Consider the following 21,730-nt stretch of genomic DNA (forward strand, 5'->3'; position numbering starts at 1 on the left):
AATAACCAGAGTCATCGATGGGACATGCCGATACAGCCATGGTCACCTCTGGGCCGTTTTACAACAATGGATGAAGTTATGGGCGGGGGAGGGGATCAGGGTCACAAAGCTATTAAAGTGAGAGAACGGGGATTTGAACCCGGGTATGTCTGCCACAGAGGCCTGCACTCTGTCCTTCACATCAGCATAGATGGCTCACGTCTGTTTCAATCATTGTCGAGGAAAAGAAAGACCCCAGCCTGGAATGGTATCTCAGCCAAGCCAGACTGGGTGCTCTGCAAAGACCTATGATGGATGTCGCATTTTGCTCCTTGTATTTGATATGTCTCGTGTCTTTTTGTTCTGCTATTCCTCCTTTTCTGCCTTCTTTTGCATGAAGTGGATATTTTCCAGTGTACCATTTTAATTTCTTTGTCGATCTGTAACTACCTTTCAGAGTAATTTTCTCAGTGATTGCTCTAAGAAGTATAATGGACATTTAAGTCACAATCTACCTCAGATTAATGCTGACTTAATTCCAGTAGAACAGGAAAACTTTGCTCCAATATAACTCTATCCCCTACACCCTTCTTTGGCAAAGATCTATGAAACATGTGTCCCTGGGAGACTTCTGGTAAATAATAAACTATTTGTGCTTTACTTATAATTCAGGAAAGCAACTGGGTGCTGACAGCACATTACTCAAAGTCATACAAAGTCACGGCAAGCCAAGTGCAAAGGTCATAATTAAGATCACTTTTACTGATTTTTATGTCTAAAGCTCTATAGTCCCTCGCATATGCTGTGTTAAGAATAAAAACATGGCTATGTTTGCACCTGTGTGCAGTGCCAGGGGGAAAGAGTGTGAACTTCAGCAAATCATAGTACCTCAAAGCAGTCATGCAAGCTGGAATGCATTAGACGTTCAATAGCCCCTTGAATAGCCCCTGATGCAGAGTTTACGGGTCACTAAGTGACAGGATGAGTTTCTTCAGCTGAGATAAGACTTAGTAACTCTTGAATGGTACTTTGTTCATGGACACTGAGATGGTGTTCTTTGGCTAGACCGAAGGCTCTCTCAGCATATTCTTGTGCCTGGAATGGAATTACAGTTACAAAAGGAAGTCGTCATAGGAAAGCTTTACACTGGGAAGCCCCATCTGTGCTCAACATGGGAAAGGACCCATCAGCTTCTCACGCCAGCCACCGGTGTGAAAAGTTTCCACTTTTGGAGTTTCCACTTGTTGGAGACTTGCGAATACCCACTAGGTCCTTACAACTAGCCACACACGTGCTGAGTGGGGCATGGGGGACCAGAGAAACCCACCTGGCTTGACAAACTAAGTACAAAGTACGCCTTCTTAACAAAGTGAGATCTCCACAGGATCTGAATCAGGACCCTCTGAACCAGCACCGGGAGGCCAGGGGTGACAGGTTCCACAAGCAGCTTCCCATCCTAAGGGGCCATGGTCTAGAGTTTTGACTTGGACAGAGGCCTCACAGGACATCCTGGGACAGACTCTGGGCTGGCTCTTCTCCCCTCCTCCCCCTTCCTCCCTTCCTCCCTCACTTCCAATAAATATTTATTGAATGGCTACTATGTTCCAGGTACTATGACCACAGGTGGAAATTCCTGCCCTCCTGGAGCTTACAGCACAGTGAGGGAGAGAGGCAATAAACAAGACGAACAGGTAAAACACCACAGTATCCTCAATAGTGATACATGTTAAGGAAAAGGATAAAGTAGGAAAGGGGGGTTGGAAGCACCAGTGGCAGTAGCAGGATTTTGCAGCTTTCAGTGGGGGGGGGGGGGGGGGGGCAGAGAAAGCTTCGCTGAAGACAGTTGAGGAAAGACCTAAAGGAAGTGAGGTGGCAATCTGGAGTAGATATATGTGTCCCTATTCTCTAAGGACCTCTTATAGATCTAATACCCTTCACATGCCTTAGGGTAAGGACTTCCTTGAGTACACAGTAGAAAATTGGACCTGGGACTGTAGAAAAGAGATTTTTACAGTGTAAGCTTGGAAATGTTTCCCTGTTCCCTAAGCACTCTTACTACATCCCAGATAGGGTTGGTGTCCCTCCCTCGCATTGCCCACAGAGCCCCGGTCTTCACGATCACACTGGATTATAACCCACTGACTGCGAGCACCTCTAGGTCCTGGTATACAGAAGGCACTTAGTAAAGTTTGCTGAAGAAAGGTAGGGAGGAAGGGAGAGGGGGGAAGGGAATCCTAAATTTTCCGTGACACCCACACACAAAGGCCTCCTCCAGCCAGCCCTCCCTCTCTCCTTGCCTGCTTTCATTTGCTTTGCAGCGCTATTTGCGATCTGAAATTTTATTCCCCATTAAATGTTGCCTTGTTTATTGTGACCTCCCCTCCTCCAAAAGAAGTTGGGCAAATAATGGACCCTCTCTGCGCCTCAGTTTCCTTACCTGTAAAGTGGGACTAATAAAATACCTACTTCATAAAGTTGGCCTGACAATTAACTGCATTAGTTCGTGAGAAGTACTTAGGCTAGTAACGGGCATATCCCTCTGGAAGAAGACAATGCAGTTTCCATTATGCAGGCTGGACTCAACAAATGAGAAACATCATGAACATCTGAACTCTTCTGAAGTGCGGCCTTACTCAGAGGGCAGAAGCCAGTGCAACTGGGCAAAACACAGCTGAATTCAACTAGAGGAACTTCTACCTCCATTAGACATGGCGCTTTTCTGGGGAAACTTGCCTTTGAAGAATTCATCATCAGGTAGTAAAGCATGACCAGGGTATTCAGAACAAAGATAGTTTTTTGGGGGGCTGTGTCGGATGTCGATTCTCGAATGTTCCAGACTGAAGTCAGGATCTGAATGGCTTCTGCTTCCTGGGCTTCATCTGCAAGGGGAAAGGGAGGAAGCTGGAAAGAAGAAACAGGCTGCGGGGAGCCGCTGGGTCTCCCCTCACGGGTGAGCACAGAGCTGACAGGGCGCTGGCCTTGGGCACAAGCCACAGCAGGTTCTTCACCCAGAGGACTGCGGCCACACGCAAGCAAGAAGCCGGGCAGTTTCAGGCAGCTCCGTAAAACCTGCTCACCCCAATGGGTCTCCAGGTAACTGCGATTTCTGTCTTTCAGAGTCCTAAACTATCGATTTCTTAGGCTCCAAATGCAGAGGCTGTCCCAGCGGGATTCCTTGGTCCCACTTAGCTTCCGCCTGAGAGCCAGAGAGGGAGCGGGGACTTCCAGCAGCCAGCAAGCAGCTTAATCTTCTCCCAAATCCAAGGGTGCTGGCGCCTTGGCCTTGCTGCTTCCCCGTGTAAGTTTGTTTACACTTCCTTCCAGTGGTGTTAGGCCCTACTCTAGCGACTATTTATTCACTTATTATGAGTTATTTGGGGCCACATACTTCTAAACACTTTTTACATAGTAAGAAGTACGTAAGAGAAGAAGACAGAAAGGGCATACACCATAACCCTGAGGTTGGCTGCCTTTGGATTTCTAAGTTTTCTGCTTTCACATAAACCACTTTTATAATGAGAGAAAACTGAATAAAGTTATTAATTTAAATTGTTTTTAATGTTTATTTATTTTTGAGAAGGAGAGACAGAGAGAGCATGAGCGGGGGAGGGGCAGAGAGAGACGGAGACACAGAATCTGAAGCAGGCTCCAGGCTCTGAGCTGTCAGCACAGAGCCCAACATGAGGCTTGAAGTCACAAACCTCAAGATCATAACCTGAGCCAAAGTCGGATGTTTAACTGACTGAGCCACCCAGGCGCCCCTAATTTTAAAAATTTTTTTTAATGTTTATTTTTTCTTGAGACAGAGACAGAGCATGAATAGGGGAAGGGCAGAGAGAGAGGGAGACACAGAATCCGAAACAGGCTCCAGGCTCTGAGCTGTCAGCACAGAGCCCGACACAGGGCTCGAACCCACGAACCGTGAGATCATGACCTGTAATTTTGTTAATGTTTATTTTTGAGAGAGAGAGAGACAGAGTGCAAGTGGAGGAGGGGCAGAGAGAGAGAGGGAGACACAGGATCCAAAGCAGGCTCCAGGCTTCAAGCTGTCAGCACAGAGCCCGACACGGGGCTTGAAGTCAAGAGCCATGAGATCATGACCCAAGCCGGAGTCACTTAACCAACTGAGCCCCCCAGAGGCCCCTGTCCTAATTTTTTAAATCTTAGTTCAAAACCTCTCCTCCAAGAAGTCTTCCCTATTTAACACCATCCAACTATCCTCACCTCTTCATTCTAGGACTCATCTTGTAATATAATTTGTACTTGTAGGCGTTTCCTTTTATTTCATATAGGTCCTGTGTCATCAACTACACCGCATGTCTCTTTTGAGCAGAAACTGGATCCTCTGTCCCTTTTTATTACCTCAGAGGGAACGATGCTGTACAGTGCCATTCAGTACTCACCCTCTGTTGAGCCTGGGGACAGAGAAATAATGAGACCCGGCCCTGCCGCTGAGACGCTCACTGCCCAGTAAAGGAAGAGGTGAAGGCCCCAGAACAAATGCGCAGTATGAGAGAGTTTACCTTGCCTTATGTGCCCTGGAGAAATGGAGGCTCTGCAGAAATCACAGGGGGCTCTTGTAAGTCTTTTTCTCTTCACATCCGTACCTTATGAGCCCCCGGAAAGGCTGTGTATAGTACCAGGGCTCTGAATTCTTCCCAACACTGGTGAAATCCCTTTGGTTTTCCTATCTCAGTGTCCGCTTCAGCAAACAACAGGAGATGGCACTGGTGTGCCCGTGACAGGGACAGTGGCTCTCCCTCTTGGGGAGAAGGCCTGTGGATTAGGTGGGGTGAAGCCACTGCTCTGTTCCCCAGGGAGAGCTGCCACTTACCCAAGCCGGTGTCAGTCTCAAATCGTTTGCCCAGCAAGTCTATCTGTTGGATGCGAGCCTCTGAGAGCACTTGGTAGCGATTGTTCAAGTATTTACTCCAGATCTCAGAGACCTGTTGGGAAAGCAGACACAATCAGAGAAGCAGGCCAGACCTGAGCCTAGTGTATTTTGCCGGTGGAGAAACAGGAAGAAAGAAAAGTGAGATATATCGTGTATCAGGCCATGTGATCTTGGGCCAATCATCTCATCTTTCTGTGCCTCAAATTTCTCATGAATGGTCTGACACCGGTTGTAACTTAGAAGGCCAAAGCATCAAGGCTCAACCCCCATATTCCCCAGCTCACCTTCGTGTACAATGTGTCTGCCACGTCCAACTTTTTAAGGCCGTAGAAGATATTAGCCAGGTGGAAGTAGCCGCCTGACGTCCTGATATCCTCTGTTCCAAATGCACAACTGGCAAAATAAATCTACAGCAGGAGGAAGAAGGGGTGCTTCAGTTCCCTTTGTAAATCATGTATCTGATTTTAAAAACTTGTACACCTAGAATTTGTAACGATACAAATAAAATTAAAAAGCGGGCAAAGGATCTGCATAGACACGTCTCCAAAAAGATATGCCAGAGGCTAATAACACATGAAGTGATGCTCAACATTATTAGTCATTACAGAAATGCAAAATAAAATTGCCGTGAGATACCACTTCACACACATTGGAATGGCTCTCATCAAAAAGGCGGAAAATCAGCGTTGGCAAGGACATGGAGAAAACGGAACCCTCGTCCACGGCTGGTGGGAATAGAACATGATGCAGCCTCTGTGAAAGACGGTTCGGCAGCTCTCAAAACATTCAACAGTGAGTTACTACATGACCCAGCAATTTCGTTCGTAGACGCACACCCAAGGGAAATGAAAACTTGTGTCCACACTAAGACTTGTACACAAACATTCACAGCAGCGATACTCCTAACAGTGGAGACAACCCCAATGTTCATCAAGTGATAAATGGCTGGACAAAAATTGTGTATATCCAGAAGATGAACACTACTCAGCAATAAAAGGAATGAGGTATTGATACAACAACATGGATGAACCTCTAAATAATTCTGCTAAGTGACAGAAGTCAGATGAAAAGACAACATATCATTCTGCTTATAGTAAATGTCCAGAAAAGGCAAATCTAGGGAGACAGAAAGTGGTTGCCTGGGGCTGGGGGTCAGAGTGAGAAATAAACTGCAAATGGATATGAGGGATCTCTGGGGTGATGGGAATGTTCTAAGACTGGACTGGACTGATGGCTGTACAACTCTGTGAGTTTACTAAAAATCATTGAGTTGTATACTGAAAGTGGGTGAAGTCTATGATATGTTATCAATGAAGCTATGGTTGATTTTTTTCTTGAAACGTAGGCAGAAGAATCTGAGTTTGATCTGTACCTTAACTGTATGGCCCAGCTCAAGACAGAATCTGTTCCTCTGTTTAATTTGTTGTAGAGTGAGAGTATAGAGAGAAAAGGCAGAGGAAAAAGTGTCTTAGTCAGTCTCCTAGGTGGAAATAGATGGCATCCTCAAAGTATTTCCTGAAGACAGTTTAATGAAAGGATTCTTAAAGAGACATACAGAGGTCAAGGAACCAACAAGAGCTAGTAAAGCCCCAGGGACCATGAACGGCAAGAAACTATTACTGTCCAGACTCCTGAAAAAGCGAGGGAGAAAGCAGGGTCACCGGGGCCCCACAAGAGCTAGAGCAATAGGAGAAGGCCACCTGCCAGGAGCTGTGGCCATGGAGGAGCACTGCTCGTGCCAGAACTGGGGTGAAGCAGGAAGGCAGCAGAGAGAGTAGATACCCAACCTCTATCTCCTCCCAACATCCACTCCCCTGTCACGCCTCTCACTCTGCAAATCCAACAGAAGCCAGAAAGCAATAGAGTCCGGTCATGTAGTCCACAGAGGTCAGCCTCCCAGGGCACAGTAGAGCAGAGAATGGATTTGGGGTGAGGGGATATGGAGACTAGCCAGCACAAGTTTCCAGTGGATTTATCGACATTGTGCAGTGGCAGGCAATCAGAGGGAGGGCTGCCCGGTGGAGAGGCTGAAGAGACAACCAACTTGCGTGGAGATTGCATCCTGACCCTAACCTCATCCAGATTCAGGCTCAGGAACTTTTCTGTCTGGTAATATTGTCCACTGCTGAAATCCTAACAGAAACAGCATAAATTCTGAAAGAATAGCTCAGTCCTCACCCTCATCATCATCTTATCTAACATTTGTACATAGTTTCATAGTTTATATAGTTTATAAAGAACTTTCATATGCCAACAGCTCTGAAGTAGAAACATTGATGTCATATGTAAAAATAACAGCCAAAATGCTGCATAGATATTGTCCTATTATTAATCTCTTCAATGACCCAATGAGGCACAGGCTATTTGATGATTTCTGTCTTATACTTGATGAAAGAGTTGAAATAATTGGTCCAAGATTATGGCCAAGAGTAAAAGTAAAGCCCTTCTCTTAACCAGTGTGCTGTTCTGCCTCCCTTTATTATCCTCAGAGCAGTTGGGCTTGCAGAAGTGGCGTGACCTGGCCTAAGGATGCACAGTCAGGAGGTGGAGAGGCTTGAACTCAGGTTGTTAGAACCACATTCTCACTGATACCTGACCGGTCAGTTGTAAACGGAAAGTTTTAGAGAAGGGCTCAGTTAAAAAAGAACAAACAGGGGCGCCTGGGTGGAGCAGTCGGTTGAGCGTCCGACTTCAGCCGGGTCACGATCTCCCGGTCTGTGAGTTCGAGCCCCGCGTCGGGCTCTGGGCTGATGGCTCAGAGCCTGGAGCCTGTTTCCGATTCTGTGTCTCCCTCTCTCTCTGCCCCTCCCCCATTCATGCTCTGTCTCTCTCTGTCCCAAAAATAAATAAAAAACGTTGAAAAAAAAAAAAGAACAAACAAAGCTCAGCATAGCTGCTCTCAGAAACATTCAGGTGTCATAATTTAGCTTGTTTACATCATTGGCCAGATGATAACGGGCTTCCTCGTAGTTTTCCTTAGCTATGTGGAGAAGTCCCAGGTTCCGATGCAGTAAAGACTGGATGGCATAAGAGCATTCCGTTGATTTGAGGACTGTCCACTGGGCTTGGGATAGGTATTCCTCAGCTTGGACAGTCTGGCCCAGACCTGCCCAAAAGAAGTAAAGAAGGTTAGAATTTATATCCTGGCCAGAGAACACATGATGAAATACGATTCAGCACCTATTCACTCATGTATTCATTGACTCAAACATTTATTGACACACAAAACTTGTACATGAACATTCATAGCAGCCTAGCCATAATAGCCAAAAAGTAGAAACAACTTAAATGCTCATCAGCTGATGAGTAGATATACAAAACGTGGTCTATCCATACCCATGGGTGGAATATTACTCAGTCACAGAAAGGAATGAAGTACTGATCCAGGCTAGAGCATGGATAAACCTTGAAAACATTGCACTAAGTCAAGGCAGACAGATATAAAAGGCCACATAATGCGGGATTCCACTGATATGAAATGTCCAGAACAGACAAATCCATAGAGACAGAAAATGGTGGCCAGGGACTGTGGGATGGAGAACGGAGGGTGACTACCAATATTCCGTATTGGTATGGGGTTCCATTTGGGGGTGACTAAAATGTTCTGTAATTAGACGTGGTGATGGTTGCACAATCTTGTGAATACACTCAAACCGCTGAATTGTACTTTAAAGGAGTGGATTTTATGCATGTGAACTGCACCTCAATTAAAAAGTTATGTCTATGTATACTTAATATCTTTTATGTACCAGGCCTTGTGTTGATTGATGAGGATTCAAAGATGAATCAAAGCCACTGCCCTTCAAAAATTTACAGCTGGGTTCAGGAAATGCATGTGTGTGTGGCATGAAAACAAATACATTTGTAAAATAGTGTAAGTGCAACAATAGTAACATCATAAGGTTTGGAAGTGGCAGAGATGAGGAGGCGTTTAATTCTATGGATGGGGTGGAGAGGGGGCATTGGAATGGGGAGAAGCATGGTCAGTGCTCTGGATTGAATGCTGTAGTACCCCAAAATCCATAGTTGAAGCCCTAATCCCCAAAGTGATGGTATTTGGAGGTGGGCCTTTGGGAGGTAATTGGGTCATGAGAGTGGAGCCCTCAAGAATGGGATCGGTGCCTGTAAAAGAAAAGGTACAAGAGAGATGATCCCTCTCTCTGCCCTGGGAGGATGCAGTGAGAAGGTGGCTGTCTACAAGTCCAAAAGTGCGCCCTCACCAGACACCATATCTGCTGACAACTTGATCTTGGACTTTCAGCCTCCAGAACGGTGAGAAATAACTGTTTAAGCCACCCAGTCTGTGGTATTTGTTACAGCAGCTGAACTAAGACAGGAAAATCTGAGCTGAGTTTGGAGGATGAAAAGAAGTTTTCCTGAGAGATAAGGGAGGGTGGGCATCCGGGGTGGACAGTAACACATGCAGAACCATGAGATACGAAATAGTGGGCTGTGTTTGGAGAACCATATATGGGTCTGTGACGCTGGAACACAAATGTGTGAGTGATCGAGTGGCAGAAAATGAGGCTAAAGAGGCAGTCATAGGACAGGTCATAGAGGGCTTAGTAAGTTGCGCCAAGGAGCTGGAAGCACGTGGATAAAAGGTAGAGGATTTTCAGAAAGGGAGAGAGAATTGGATTTAGATACAGAAGGATACCCAGGAGCCAATATGGAGGAGGGACCAGAGGGAAGGAAGAAAACTGGAAGACTCTGGAAGACTTTGGAAATAGTTCAGGCCAGAGCCTGAACTAAGGCAGTGAGTAAACATGGAACAGATACACAAGAGGCATTTAGGAGCCAGAATGGACAACACATGGTTACTAGGTAAAAGGCACCTTTATTTCTAATGTTCAGATATTGTTGATGCTTAAAACTTTTTCTTTGGTTGTGGGGCGCCTCGGTGGCTCAGTCAGTTGAGTGTCTGACTTGAGCTCAGGTCATGATCTCATAGCTCGTGGGGCTTGGCCCCACATCTGGCTCTGTGCTGACAGCTCAGAGCCTGGATCCTGCTTCAGATTCTGTGTCTCCCTCTCTCTCTGCCCCTTCCCCGCTCATACTCTGTATCTCTCTGTCTCAAAAATAAACATTAAAAAAATTTTTTTAAATAAAAAAACCTTTTCGTTTGGTTGTAAAGATACATAACAGTTTCCTGCCTACCTGCTTGCCTTCTAGGGAGGCTGTCAGAAAACTAAACAGAAAACTACTGTGACAGCCTGCAGAGCAGGAAGCATGCTCTGGGTGCAAAGTATTTCATGTAATGGGTGCTGCAGCAGAAATGGTCAGGAGATGAGGCCACACACCCCTCACAAGACAGTCTTCAGTTCTGCTTGTGCTTTCTCCCAGGCCCAGTTCATAGGGATTAAATAATAATTAGGAATTATTAAATAATAATTATTTAATAATTTAATAATAATTAGAGATTAAATAATAATTAGGAATAAATAATGTAAGCATTATTTATTCTAGTTGTAATCACAGGTCACCGAATTAAAGGAGGCGAGCTGAAGAAGCAGCAAGCTAAGGGAGGAAACAAGGAACTTATCTTGACTGAAGCTCAAACTAAAACAGGAAAATCCTCAATGAGAAGCAAGAGGCTGAGGCCATGATCCTGGCTCATGCGGACATGGCAAGTCACATCTTCCATGCGGATTTGCTCTGTAAAATAAGAGCTTGAGACTGCGGTCCTCTCAAATATAAAGAAGCAAATGGCTCTTAGCAAAGGTTATTTAGACGGGGGAAATTGGTAGAGGGCATTGACGTATATTGGACGTTTCTCATTCTCATTGTCCAGTTTTCATTCAAGAAGGCCATGCCAAGGAAGGAAGGGCCCAAGGCTAAGCTGTACCAGCAAATAACAAGCATCCCAAAGGAAAAGGCATCCTTGGGAGAAAAATATTTGAGGCCCCAAATTCAGAGAGCAGGGATAGTGAGGCAGGAGGAGTGCACTGCTCCAAGCAGGTCAGAACTGAGACTGCGGCTGCTGGGTCGGTAAGTTCAGGCATGATCTCCTGGGCACAGAGTTCGCCTGGACAGGCGTAGGGATGGAGTGGAGATACTAGATGCACAAAGTTGCCAAAGGAAGTGAGACTATCCTAAAAGGTCATGTCCTACAACGTATGGAATAGAAAAAGAAGGGATAGCCAGTTAAGGAGTAATGACACTCGTCTGCAGGGTGAGACAATAGGCTTACGCCGGGCTGGCGGCCGAACTGAGAGACATTATGGAGGAAGATTTTGTAAGGCTTGGTGACGAAAGCAAAGGAGCACAGAATAAAGCAGTCACAGATAATCATCTGGGAGGCTGGGAGGCATCCAGGGGAAGGAAAGGGAATTTGTATTTAGTGAGGGCCTGCTATCTGCTGTGTGTACACCACACAAGGCCATTTGCATCTGTGATCTAAGTCTGCCAACAACCCTGTGAAATACGTATCAGAGGAGGAAACTTCATCCATTCATTCAACCGTACGTTCATCTAATTTAGACTCTGCACCGCTCTGCTAGCTGCTCAGCGCATGCTAGTGAGTGAATAAAACACACATGATCTCTGACCTCAAGGAGCTTATAACCAAGGGAAGTAGACACACAGTAAAGAAACAAAAATGAAGTGCTGTGGGGGAAATGAACAGAACACGGTGATCCAAAAAAAAAGAGGGAAGAAACCTACCTTGATTGGATGTTTAGGGAACACCTCTCTGAGAAGGTGATATTTACGCAGACACCTGATGATTGAAGAGAAGCCAGCTGTTGTATAAGGGACTAAAGCAAGAGTTGGAATTTGAACCCAGGTTCTCCTGCTTCCAATGTGCTGACAACAGTGGGGGAGGGTGAGTGAGGTGGCTCTTCGAAGTGTAACTGAAAATATCATCTCTAGCTTATTAAAACTCCAAAATTCGACGGAAAGGAAAAGAAAAGGCTAAAATACCTTATTTTCCCACTCCAGTCTGAAGGAACCGCTAAGATGAGAAAGAGACATGTGCTCAAGGAATGTGATTTATTTAGGGGCGACTGGGTGGCTCAGTTGGTTAAGCGTCCGACTTTGGCTCAGGTCATGATCTCACGGTTCATGAGTTCGTGAGTTCGAGCCCCATGTCAGGCTCTGTGCTGAAAGCTCGGAGCCTGGAGCCTGCTTTGGATTCTGTGTTTCCCTCTCTCTCTGCCCCTCCCCTGCTATTTAAAAAAAAAAAAAAAAAAAAAGAATGTGATTTGTTTAAACTGACAAAAAGGTTGAAAAAGTTTTCAGTCAATGACTGGGGGAGGTATTAATGAGAACTTCTATTTAGACAGAACCTTCCAGCTTGCAAAGCACTCTCACGTTCATTACACACAAATTCATTTAATCCTCAAAACAATCCTGTGAAGGGCACTTAGATTTGCCAAATGCTTTCTCAGGGCCCACTCGGCGCCAGGTTTGTGGGGAGGCAGGTGGGGTTTGAGCACCTCCTCTGTGTTAAGTGCTGTTCTGTGCGTGAAGACACTCTGATGAGTGAGAACAGGGACAGTTCCGATTCTCCCTCAGCTTATAGTCCAGAGAGAAAGAGAAACTGTAATTAAGTAATCTCATCAATGGATATGTACACCCAGAAGAGGAAGAGGTTTTTAAGGGGACATATAAAAAGAAACTTGGTCCAGTCTGGGGGCTTAAAGAATTAACTCTTTAAATTCTTTTTTTATATTTTTTTATTTTTATTAAAAAATTTTGTTTTTAGTGTTTATTTATTTTTGAGAGAGACAGAGACAGAATGCAAGTGGGTTAGGGGTAGAGAGGGAGACACAGAATCTGAAGCAGGCTCCAGGCTCCGAGCTGTCAGCACAGAGCCCGGCGCGGGGCTCGAACTCACGAGCTGTGAGATCATGACCTGAGCCAAAGTCGGACGCTCAACCGACTGAGCCACCCAGGCATCCCCAAATTTTTTTATTTTGAGAGAGAGAGAGACAGAGACCAAGCAGAAGAGAGGGGCAGAGCTGGACAGAGAACCCCAAGCAGTTTCCATGCTCAGTGCAGACTCCGATGCAGGATTCTATTCCACTACCCTGTGATCATGACCTGAGCTGAAATCAAGAGTTGGATAATTAACTGACTGAGCCACCCATGTGCCCCAAGGGGGTGGTAACTCTTGAGTTTAGACCTAAAGGATGAATAGGAGTTAGTTAGGTGGAGGGGAGGGGAGAAGAGATGGGGAGAGTGGCTAAAGAGGAGCCTTCCCAAACAAGGTGAAGGCCAGTGTAACTAAAAGGGAGAGAGAAGATGTGAGATGAGGTGACAGAATTCATAAAGGCTCGATCACGCCGCAGCTCATGGGCTGCTTGGAGAATCTGGTCTTTACCTAGTGGAATGGTCTGATCACATTTTGTGTGGAGGCCAGACTGGAGGGAGGCCAGATCCCAGCTAGTGAGCAATAGTCCAGAAGAGAGATGATGAAACTTAGGCTAGGGAGACTTTTCTCAAATCCCACAGCTAGTCAGTGTCAGAAATACACAGAGCCTGAGCTGTATCTCTTTGTCCAGTGCCCTTCCCAGTAGTTTTGGTGGAGGGACAGCTGGAATGGGGAGCCAGACCTGAGCAAGTGAGGAGGGGCATTCTCGCAGTTACATGGCCTGGTAGAGGGGAGTAAGAGTCCAAACTGGTGAGGAGGGGATCGATGCAGAAGCAGAAGCCCTGATTGAGGAGTCAGAGCCCATGGAAGGAGAGAAGGACATCTGCAAAGGGAAAGAGTAGGGATGGAGATGGGAGATTAGTTCATACAGGGGAACTGATGAAATGTATTAATGAAAAAGGAAGCCAGCATTCTCACTGTCAGAGAAGAGAACTACAGATATGGAATGGGAGGAAATTAGATTGGGCATGGGTTCATGCCAGTACCTCTAAATTCAGTCCAACAGGTGTTGGTAGAGGTACCAGGTACTGGCATGGACCCATACTCATATCTCTGTCTCTATCTATCTATCTATCTATCTATTCATCTAACTATCTTTCTAGAGAGAGAGAGAATGAATTTAGATGTAAAATGTGCATACATTATTATATTCATACATATTCCCTAACTCTGTCCATTGAGAAGGCCTGGAGTAGCCCTACCCCAACAGCAATGCATATGTCTAGTGCACAACTCTTGGCTTCTGAATCCCATTTTCCACTAAAAAAAAAAAAAAAAAAAATCAAGGCTCCTTGGAGGTATGTTGAGAAAGCAGGCAAGTGATAAAGAACATTGGGGATTGTCAAGGAGACACAGAAGCCAGTTTGAATGGGCAGCCACAAAGCATAAGAGACTCTTAAAAACTGAGAACAGGGGCGCCTGGGTGGCTCAGTCAGTTAAGCGTCCGACTTCGACTCAGGTCACGATCTCGCAGTCCGTGGGTTCGAGCCCCGCGTCGGGCTCTGTGCTGACAGCTCAGAGCCTGGAGCCTGTTTCGGATTCTGTGTCTCCCTCTTTCTCTGACCCTCCCCTGTTCATGCTCTCTCTCTCTCTCTGTCTCAAACATAAATAAACGTTTAAAAAAAATTAAAAAAAAAAAAACTGAGAACAAACTGAGAGCTGATGGGGGGTGGGGGAGTGGGTACCGGGTATTGAAGAGGGCATCTTTTGGGATGAGCACTGGGTGTTGTCTGGAAACCAATTTAACAATAAATTTCATATATTTTTAAAAAAATGAATGGCCAGCCACTTAGAATAATCTAAGCACCAAATTAATGATAGTAACAGATTATTAACCCATTGAATAGAACAGGGAACCAAGAATTCATTCTGATATAAATAAATAAATGAATATATTAAAAGTTTGATGGAATGGGATATTTCTATAGTTTCAGAATACCTCCCCATAAAATACTTACTAATTGCAAAGAGAGGGAAGAGTATACAAACAAGCCTGTCAGACGCCACCAGTAAAGTAACTTAAATGGGTATCATCAGTAATGGAACAAATTGAAAACATATGCCAACTTGCAGGATGAGGTGAGAAAGAATACAGCCCCACTTCTGTGATATTCCTGCCAAAGATACATCACCTGAGTCCAGTCGTGAAGAAACATCAGAGAGACCCAAATCAAGAGACATTTTATAGAATACTTGGCCTTTAATCTTAAAAGTGTCAGAGTCATAAAAGCCAAAGAAAGATTGAGAAACTATTCCAGAATGAAGGAGACTAAAAATACATGGCAACAAAATGAAAAGGATGATTTTGAACTGCATCCTTCTGCTATAAAGATGTTATTGGGACAGTTGGAGAAACTTGAATGGGATCTGCTTAGTAGATGATTGTAGATGGTGGTGGTACTGTGTTATGAAGGAGAACGTCTTTGCAGGAAATGCATCAGGCAAGCAACTTACTCTCAACGTAGCTCAGGGGGAAAAAGTTCAAGGTACTGTATTTCCAATAGCCTTTCTTTTTAAAAGTTTGTTTTAAAATTTTTTTTTAATGTTTATTAATTTTTGAGAAAGAGAGAAAGAGGGAGGCAGGGTGGGAGGGGCAGAGAGAGAAGAAGACACAGAATCTGAAACAGGCTCCAGGCTCTGAACTGTCAGCACAGAGCCCAAGGTGGGGATCGAACTCACCAGCTGTGAGATCATGATCAGAGCCGAAGTTGGACACTTAACCAACTGAGCCACCCAGTGCCTCTAAAAGTTTGTTTAAAAAAAAAAATAGTGGCTATTAAGATGTATAAAATGGTGGGACAGTAATTAAAACATTGCAGATGCTCAAAAAGGTTAATTCCCCTGCAAAATGCTAATTGTCGTCTTGTAGCAACCACTGTGTGGGATGGAGCTCCGCCAAAGCTGTGCTTCCCACTCTCAGAACCCCCTCTCCCATCCACGGGAGCAGGTTCCTATACTCCTATTACCATGTGACCCTGACACAAAGGTAGGTAAAGGTAAACACCACACTCAAGCTGAGTCAACACAACCGTCTCTTCTAGGAATTGAACACTGGAAATCAGATGCTAATTAGTTTCTGTTACCCTCCTTGAACCTGGAGGACATGTAGATTCCCTGTAAATTCAGCTACATCTGATATTTTGGAGTAGTGTCTTCTGCGGTAGGCATCGGGCAGAAAAATCTGCAGAGATGGAAAATAAAGCAGATGCGAAGACAGAAGCAGAGACAAGAGACAAGGCCCAAGAGAGAAGCAGAGCACCAGCCTCAGTTGGTTACAACACTCTGATTCTAGTGCCTCGTGAAGACTCAATTCCCCTGGGACACCCCAGGGTCCTCGTAAATGTCCTCTTTCTGCTTAGACCAGCTATTTAGTGGATTTCCATCAGTAGTAGCCCAAAGTTGATGACATCTGCTTCCCCACCTTATGCCAAACTTTACAGCAACACTGCTCTTTTACGAAAAGTGTCTTGGTGCCACTTCCAAGGTTGCACTCTTTGGCCACTGAAACGACCCAGTATAGTGCTCTTTAAGGGGCCCCCGGGGATCTCAAGTCATTTCCCTTACCCAGGCTCGCCTCGGCCAGCAGCAGGTAAGCAGGCACAAGCTCTACGGAACTCAGGCCGTGTAGGTTCATGCGGAAGCGAAGCGAATGCAAAGCTGCCGGGACAGCGGCTTCGTGTTTTCCTTCAAAGAGGTATTTCTGGGCTACAGTGTAGCAGAATTCAATCAAGTGCTTCTGCGGAAGAAAAAACTAGACCATCAGTGGCGGGCATGGGTACACCTGGAGCAAGGCCAACACCTAATGAACTGGTCGAGGGCACCTAGCTAACCTGCTTGTATTAGGGTGGCCATGAAATCCAAAATAGGTGATAGAAAAAACCTGGATTGTGAGTTCCTCAAGGGCCAGGAACAAGTGTCCTTTCACCGTAGTTCATTGATCAGCATAAATGAGTGCTTAATAGAAAACTATGCAATAAATATTATTCTTATATTTGTAATAAAATTGTGGTTTAGCAGAACTGTCATGTCTTAGGACATTCTAAAAAAGTCTGGCTTTCTGCTTGAGTTAACTTTGAGAGAAATATCTTCTCTTTCCTTCTGGAGTTAGGATAACAGATATAGCGAATATCAGAAATAACTTAAACTCTGCATTGTCCCAAGGCCATTCTCAAAGTGCCACAATACTAAAATGGATGAATCTGGTGTTTTGAGATTTATGGCTTATAAAGCCCTAATTTTTTTTAGAATAATTGAGATGCTTATCAATGCCATAAAATCTCCTTTATGTATTCCTTAGTGTATTCATACATCATTTTTTTTACCTCCTCCTATGCACCTATGCTGTTATCAACATACTTGGCATATATGGGTGTTAAGGCTGAATTCTGTTCTCCCCTCCCCCAAACTCAAGCTCTAACCCCTAGTACCCAAGAATGTCACTGTGTTTAAAGACGGGGCCTTACAGAGGTGATGGTTAAAATGAGGCCATTAGGGTGGCCCCTAATCCAATTTGACTGGTGTCCTTTTAAGAAGACATTTGGAAACACCAGGGATGCCTGTGAACAGAGAAAACCAAGCCTGTTGATACCCATCCTTGATCTTGGGACTTCTAGGCTCCAGAATTTCTGTTGTTTAAGCCACCCAGTCTACGGTATTTTGCTATGGCAGCCTTTGGCACCTAATACAGTAGGTATTCAGTAAATATGTGGGGAACAACTGACTGAATGGTACTGAGGGCATAGAGCCACAAAACAAAGTCTCTGTCCTCAAGGAGGTTCGCCCTTTCTCCTGGGAAGTTTCGCGGCACCCGTGAGCCACCCCTGTCACAGTCCCGCAAGACCCACCTGCCGCTGCCGAAGCTGCTGCTGGCCATGCTGCCGCTCTTCCTCTGAATTGTAGAAGGGCATGGTGGTGCGCAGTGGGATCAGGAGCTGACAGATCTTCTCATGGATGCTGTCCCAGTCAGCTCTTTGATGAACCACACCACTGACAATAAAAGCACGGATTTCATGATCTTTACCTTGGGCCTGACCCACGATTCTCTTGGCCCTACTACTGGCCCAGCCCTAAAAACTAGAGAAGCCAGCCCAACACATACCGTCAGGCAGGGAACCCGATGCCATTTCTGACACAAATCCCTTTTTTGTCATGAGGCTATTTGATGGTGTAAGAACTAGTTGGGGAGGGAGGCTGCTGTTTCTTTGGGCACAGGGTCACGTTCCGAAGTCACGTGGTGACGCCGTGGCTGTTCCGCTTTTCTGCTTGGTTAGGAACAACAAAGACGACTTTATCTCTCCATTGTGCTAAGACCATTTTCAGAATATCTGAACACCAAAGTTGATGGGTGCGAGGGTCTTTTCCTCGGGGAAGGGAGAGGAATTTACACTGGTTGAGGCTCTAGGAGACACTTTCCTACCATGAGTGCCACTGTGTCACTTAGCTCTGGAGAGCTCCGCTTGCAGTGTCTGTTGTTCCAGGGGGCACACTGACACGAACACCCTGGGAACGGCCCCAAATCCCAGTGGCGCAGCAGGTGTTTTTGCTAGTAACTATTTCATTTTTTGAGAGCAAAACCAAAGCTATTATTTCAAAGATAAGGAAGCATAGGTGTGGAAAGCTTAAGAAGTGACTCCGAGCCTATACTCCAGAGTCAGGTGTTTTCTTAGTTCTCCAGAGGGAAGCGCTGTGACAGTTGGTATAAAGCTTTTCTGAAATTTACATACAGATTTAGTATTTTTAAACACTTAATTGGACAGGGCAGCAGCCCTACAGAGAATCCATTCTCATTCCTTAAGTAATTACCTCTGTGAATGATTCCCAAACCTATTACCTGATTCTGACCCTTTCTCCAATTATTTTTGTTTTACATTTCTTTTACATTTTTTAAAATGTTTACTTATTTTTTGAGGGAGATGGAGACAGAGACAAGAGTGTGAGTGTGAGCAGGGGTGGGACAGAGAGAGAGGGAGACACAGAATCCGAAGCAGACTCCAGGATCTGAGCTGTCAGCACAGAGCCCGATGTGGGGCTTGAACTCACGAACCGAACTGTGAGACCATGACCTGAGCCGAAGCTTAACCGACTGAGCCAACTAGGAGCCCCCCTTTTCACATTTTTAAGTATACTTTAAATTCAGTGGTTTTTAGTATAATCACAAGATTGTAAAACCATCACGCTATCTAATGCCAGGACAATTTCATCAATCAAAAAAAAAAAAAATCCATTTGCTCTAGCCGGTCCCCTCATTTTTCTCTCCACCCACTGACGCCCAGAAACCACTAATCGACTTTCTCTCTGTGTTTGCCTCTTTGGGACATTACATATAAATGTTAACAGATAACATGGGACCTTTTGGGTCTGGTTTCTTACACTTAGCATGATGTTTGCAAAGTTCATCCATTTCATAGCATTTATCAATATTTTATTCCTTTGTATGACTGAATGATATTCCACTGCGTGGCTGTATCACTTTTAATGTTTATCCATTCATCAGTTGGTGGACATTTGAGTTACTTCTACTTTTTGGCTATGATGAATAATGCTGCTATGAATACTTGTATACAAGTTTTTGTGTGAACATATGTTTTCTTTTATTTTAAAGTTTGAAATTTTAATATTTTAATAGCGTGGGAAGAGGAGAACTTTCATGCAAAAATTTGGATGGTTTTATGGTAATGTCTAGCAAATTTATACATATGCATGACCCTTGTCCAAGCAATTCTCATGTAAGAATTTGCACAACATATGCACAAAACTGCAGCAGACTACATGTGAACATATTATTACTTGCAGAGAAAAATGGACACAACTCACATCTCCATCATTCTAGACTGAACATATATTTTCAATTCTCTGAGCACATACCTAAGAATGGAATTGCTGGGTCATATAGTAACTCTATGTTTAACTTTTTGAGGACTGCCAAAACGTTTTCCACAGAGGCTGAACACTTTTATAGCCCACCAGCAATATATGAAGGGTTCGGTTTTCTGTATCTTTGCCAACACTTGCTATTCTCTTTTTTTAAATTAAAGCTATTTTAGTGTGTGTGAAGTAGTATCTCATTGTGATTTTATTTTGCATTTCCTTAACAAAAATGTTCAGCATCATTTCATGTGCTTGTTGGCCATTTGTAGATCTTCTTTGGAGAATTGTGTATTCAAATCTTCTGACCATTTTTTAACTGAGTCTTTTAGCTTTTTGCTGTTGAGTTTTAAGAGTCCTTTACATATTCCAGACAGACGATCCTTATCAGATATCGGATTTGTAAATATTTTCTCCCATTCTGTGGGTTGTCTTTTCACCTTCTTGATGATGTTCTCTGATGCACAGTTTATTGGGTTGTTGTTGTTTTGTTTTGTTTTTTTGGTACTTACTTTATTTGTAAAAAAAAAAAATCTGCCTTTTCTTTATAACAAATTTCTAATTCTTTTTTTTTCTCTTTTGAGATTTTTATTTAAATTCAAGTTAGTTAATATATAGGGTAAAATTGGTTTCAGAAGTAGAATTCAGTGATTCATTACTTACATACAACATCCAGTGCTGATCACAAGTACCCTCTTTAATACCCATCACCCATTTAACCCATCCCTCTATCCACCTCCCCTCCAGCAACCCTCCATTTGTTCTCTATCATTAAAAGCCTCTTGTGGTTTGCCTCCTTCTCTGCTTTTTTTCTTATTTTGTCCTTCCCTTCCTCTACGCTCGTTTGTTTTGTTTTTTGAATTCCACATATGAGTGAACTTATATGGTATTATCTTTCTCTGACTGACTTATTTTGCTTATCTGATGCACAGAAGTTTTAAATTTTTATTTTTTAATTTATTTTGAGAAAGAGAGAGAGCAGGGGAGGGACAGAGAGGGACAGAGAGGCTCCCAAGCAGGCTCCACACTGCCAGTGCAGAGCTCCACACGGGGCTTGAACTAATGAACCGTGAGATCATGACCTAACCAGAAATTAAGAGTCAGGCACTTAACTGATTGAGCCACCCAGGTGCCCCTGATGCACAGAAGTTTTAAGTTTTGATGAAGTCCAGCTAATCCATTTTTTCTTTGGATCTTTGTGTTTTTGGTGTCCTATCTAAGTGGTTGCCTAATCCTAAATTACACAGATTTACAACTAAGTTTCCCTCTGAAAATTTTGGTTTTAGCTCTTACATTTAGCTCTTTTCGTATATGGTATAAGGTAGGAGTCCAAATTCATTCTTTTGCATGTGGCTATGCACCATCTGGAAGGGACCATTCTTTCCCCAGTTGAATGGTCTTGGCACCCGTGTTGAAAATTAATGGGCCATAAATGTATGTGCTTATTTCAGGACTCTCAATTCTAGTCCATTGATCTATATGTCTATCCTTACATCAGTACCACACAGTCTTCACTACTGTAGCTTCATAGTAAAATGTGAAACTGAAAAGTATGAGTCCTCTAACTTTGTTCTTTTTAAAAGACTTTTTGGCTATTCTGGGTACTTTGCATTTTCATATAAATTTTAGGATCAGTGTGGCCATTTATGCAAAAGTGACAGTTGGAATTTTGACACGGATTGCACTAAATCTGTAGATCATTAAGTGTCACTATCTTAATAATAAGTCTTAATACTTCATAAACATATTCATAAACTATGAATATGGAATGTCTCTCCATTTATGTAGGTCTTTCATTTCTTTCAAAAATGTTTGTGTGTATACAGTCTTGCCATTCTTGGATTAAAAAAAATTTTTTGACGCTATTGTGAATGGAATGGCTTTCTTGATTTTCAGATTGTTCATTGCTAGCATACAGAAATACAACTGATTTTTGCACATTGATCTTGTATCCTGTAACCTTGCTGAATTCATGTATTAGTCCTAATAGGGTTTTTTTTTTGTAGGTTCTTTAGGGATTTCTCTATATAAAATCATGTCATCACCAAAAAGAAGGTCTTTTTACTCCTTCTTTTCCAAGTTGGATCCCTCTTATTTCATCGTCTTGCCTAGCTGCCCCA

General features: G+C 43.9%; 1 protein-coding gene across 1 annotated transcript in view; it reads right to left on the reverse strand.

Annotated features, from left to right (window-relative positions):
* Positions 1 to 715: 715 nt before the first annotated feature.
* ZMYND12 (zinc finger MYND-type containing 12) overlaps positions 716 to 21,730 on the reverse strand; it is a 28,035-nt gene continuing 7,020 nt past the window's right edge. The window contains exons 3-9 of the mRNA XM_007077367.3: positions 17,591 to 17,732; positions 16,311 to 16,482; positions 7,810 to 7,979; positions 5,158 to 5,280; positions 4,814 to 4,925; positions 2,713 to 2,858; positions 716 to 1,074 (exon numbers count right to left, since the gene is read on the reverse strand). Of these exons, the coding sequence (XP_007077429.2) occupies positions 949 to 1,074; positions 2,713 to 2,858; positions 4,814 to 4,925; positions 5,158 to 5,280; positions 7,810 to 7,979; positions 16,311 to 16,482; positions 17,591 to 17,732 (991 nt within the window). The 3' untranslated portion in view covers positions 716 to 948. The remainder of the gene's footprint in view (positions 1,075 to 2,712; positions 2,859 to 4,813; positions 4,926 to 5,157; positions 5,281 to 7,809; positions 7,980 to 16,310; positions 16,483 to 17,590; positions 17,733 to 21,730) is intronic.

Source organism: Panthera tigris, chromosome C1, assembly GCF_018350195.1.
Source record: "Panthera tigris isolate Pti1 chromosome C1, P.tigris_Pti1_mat1.1, whole genome shotgun sequence".
NCBI classification, from domain to species: Eukaryota; Metazoa; Chordata; class Mammalia; order Carnivora; family Felidae; genus Panthera; species Panthera tigris.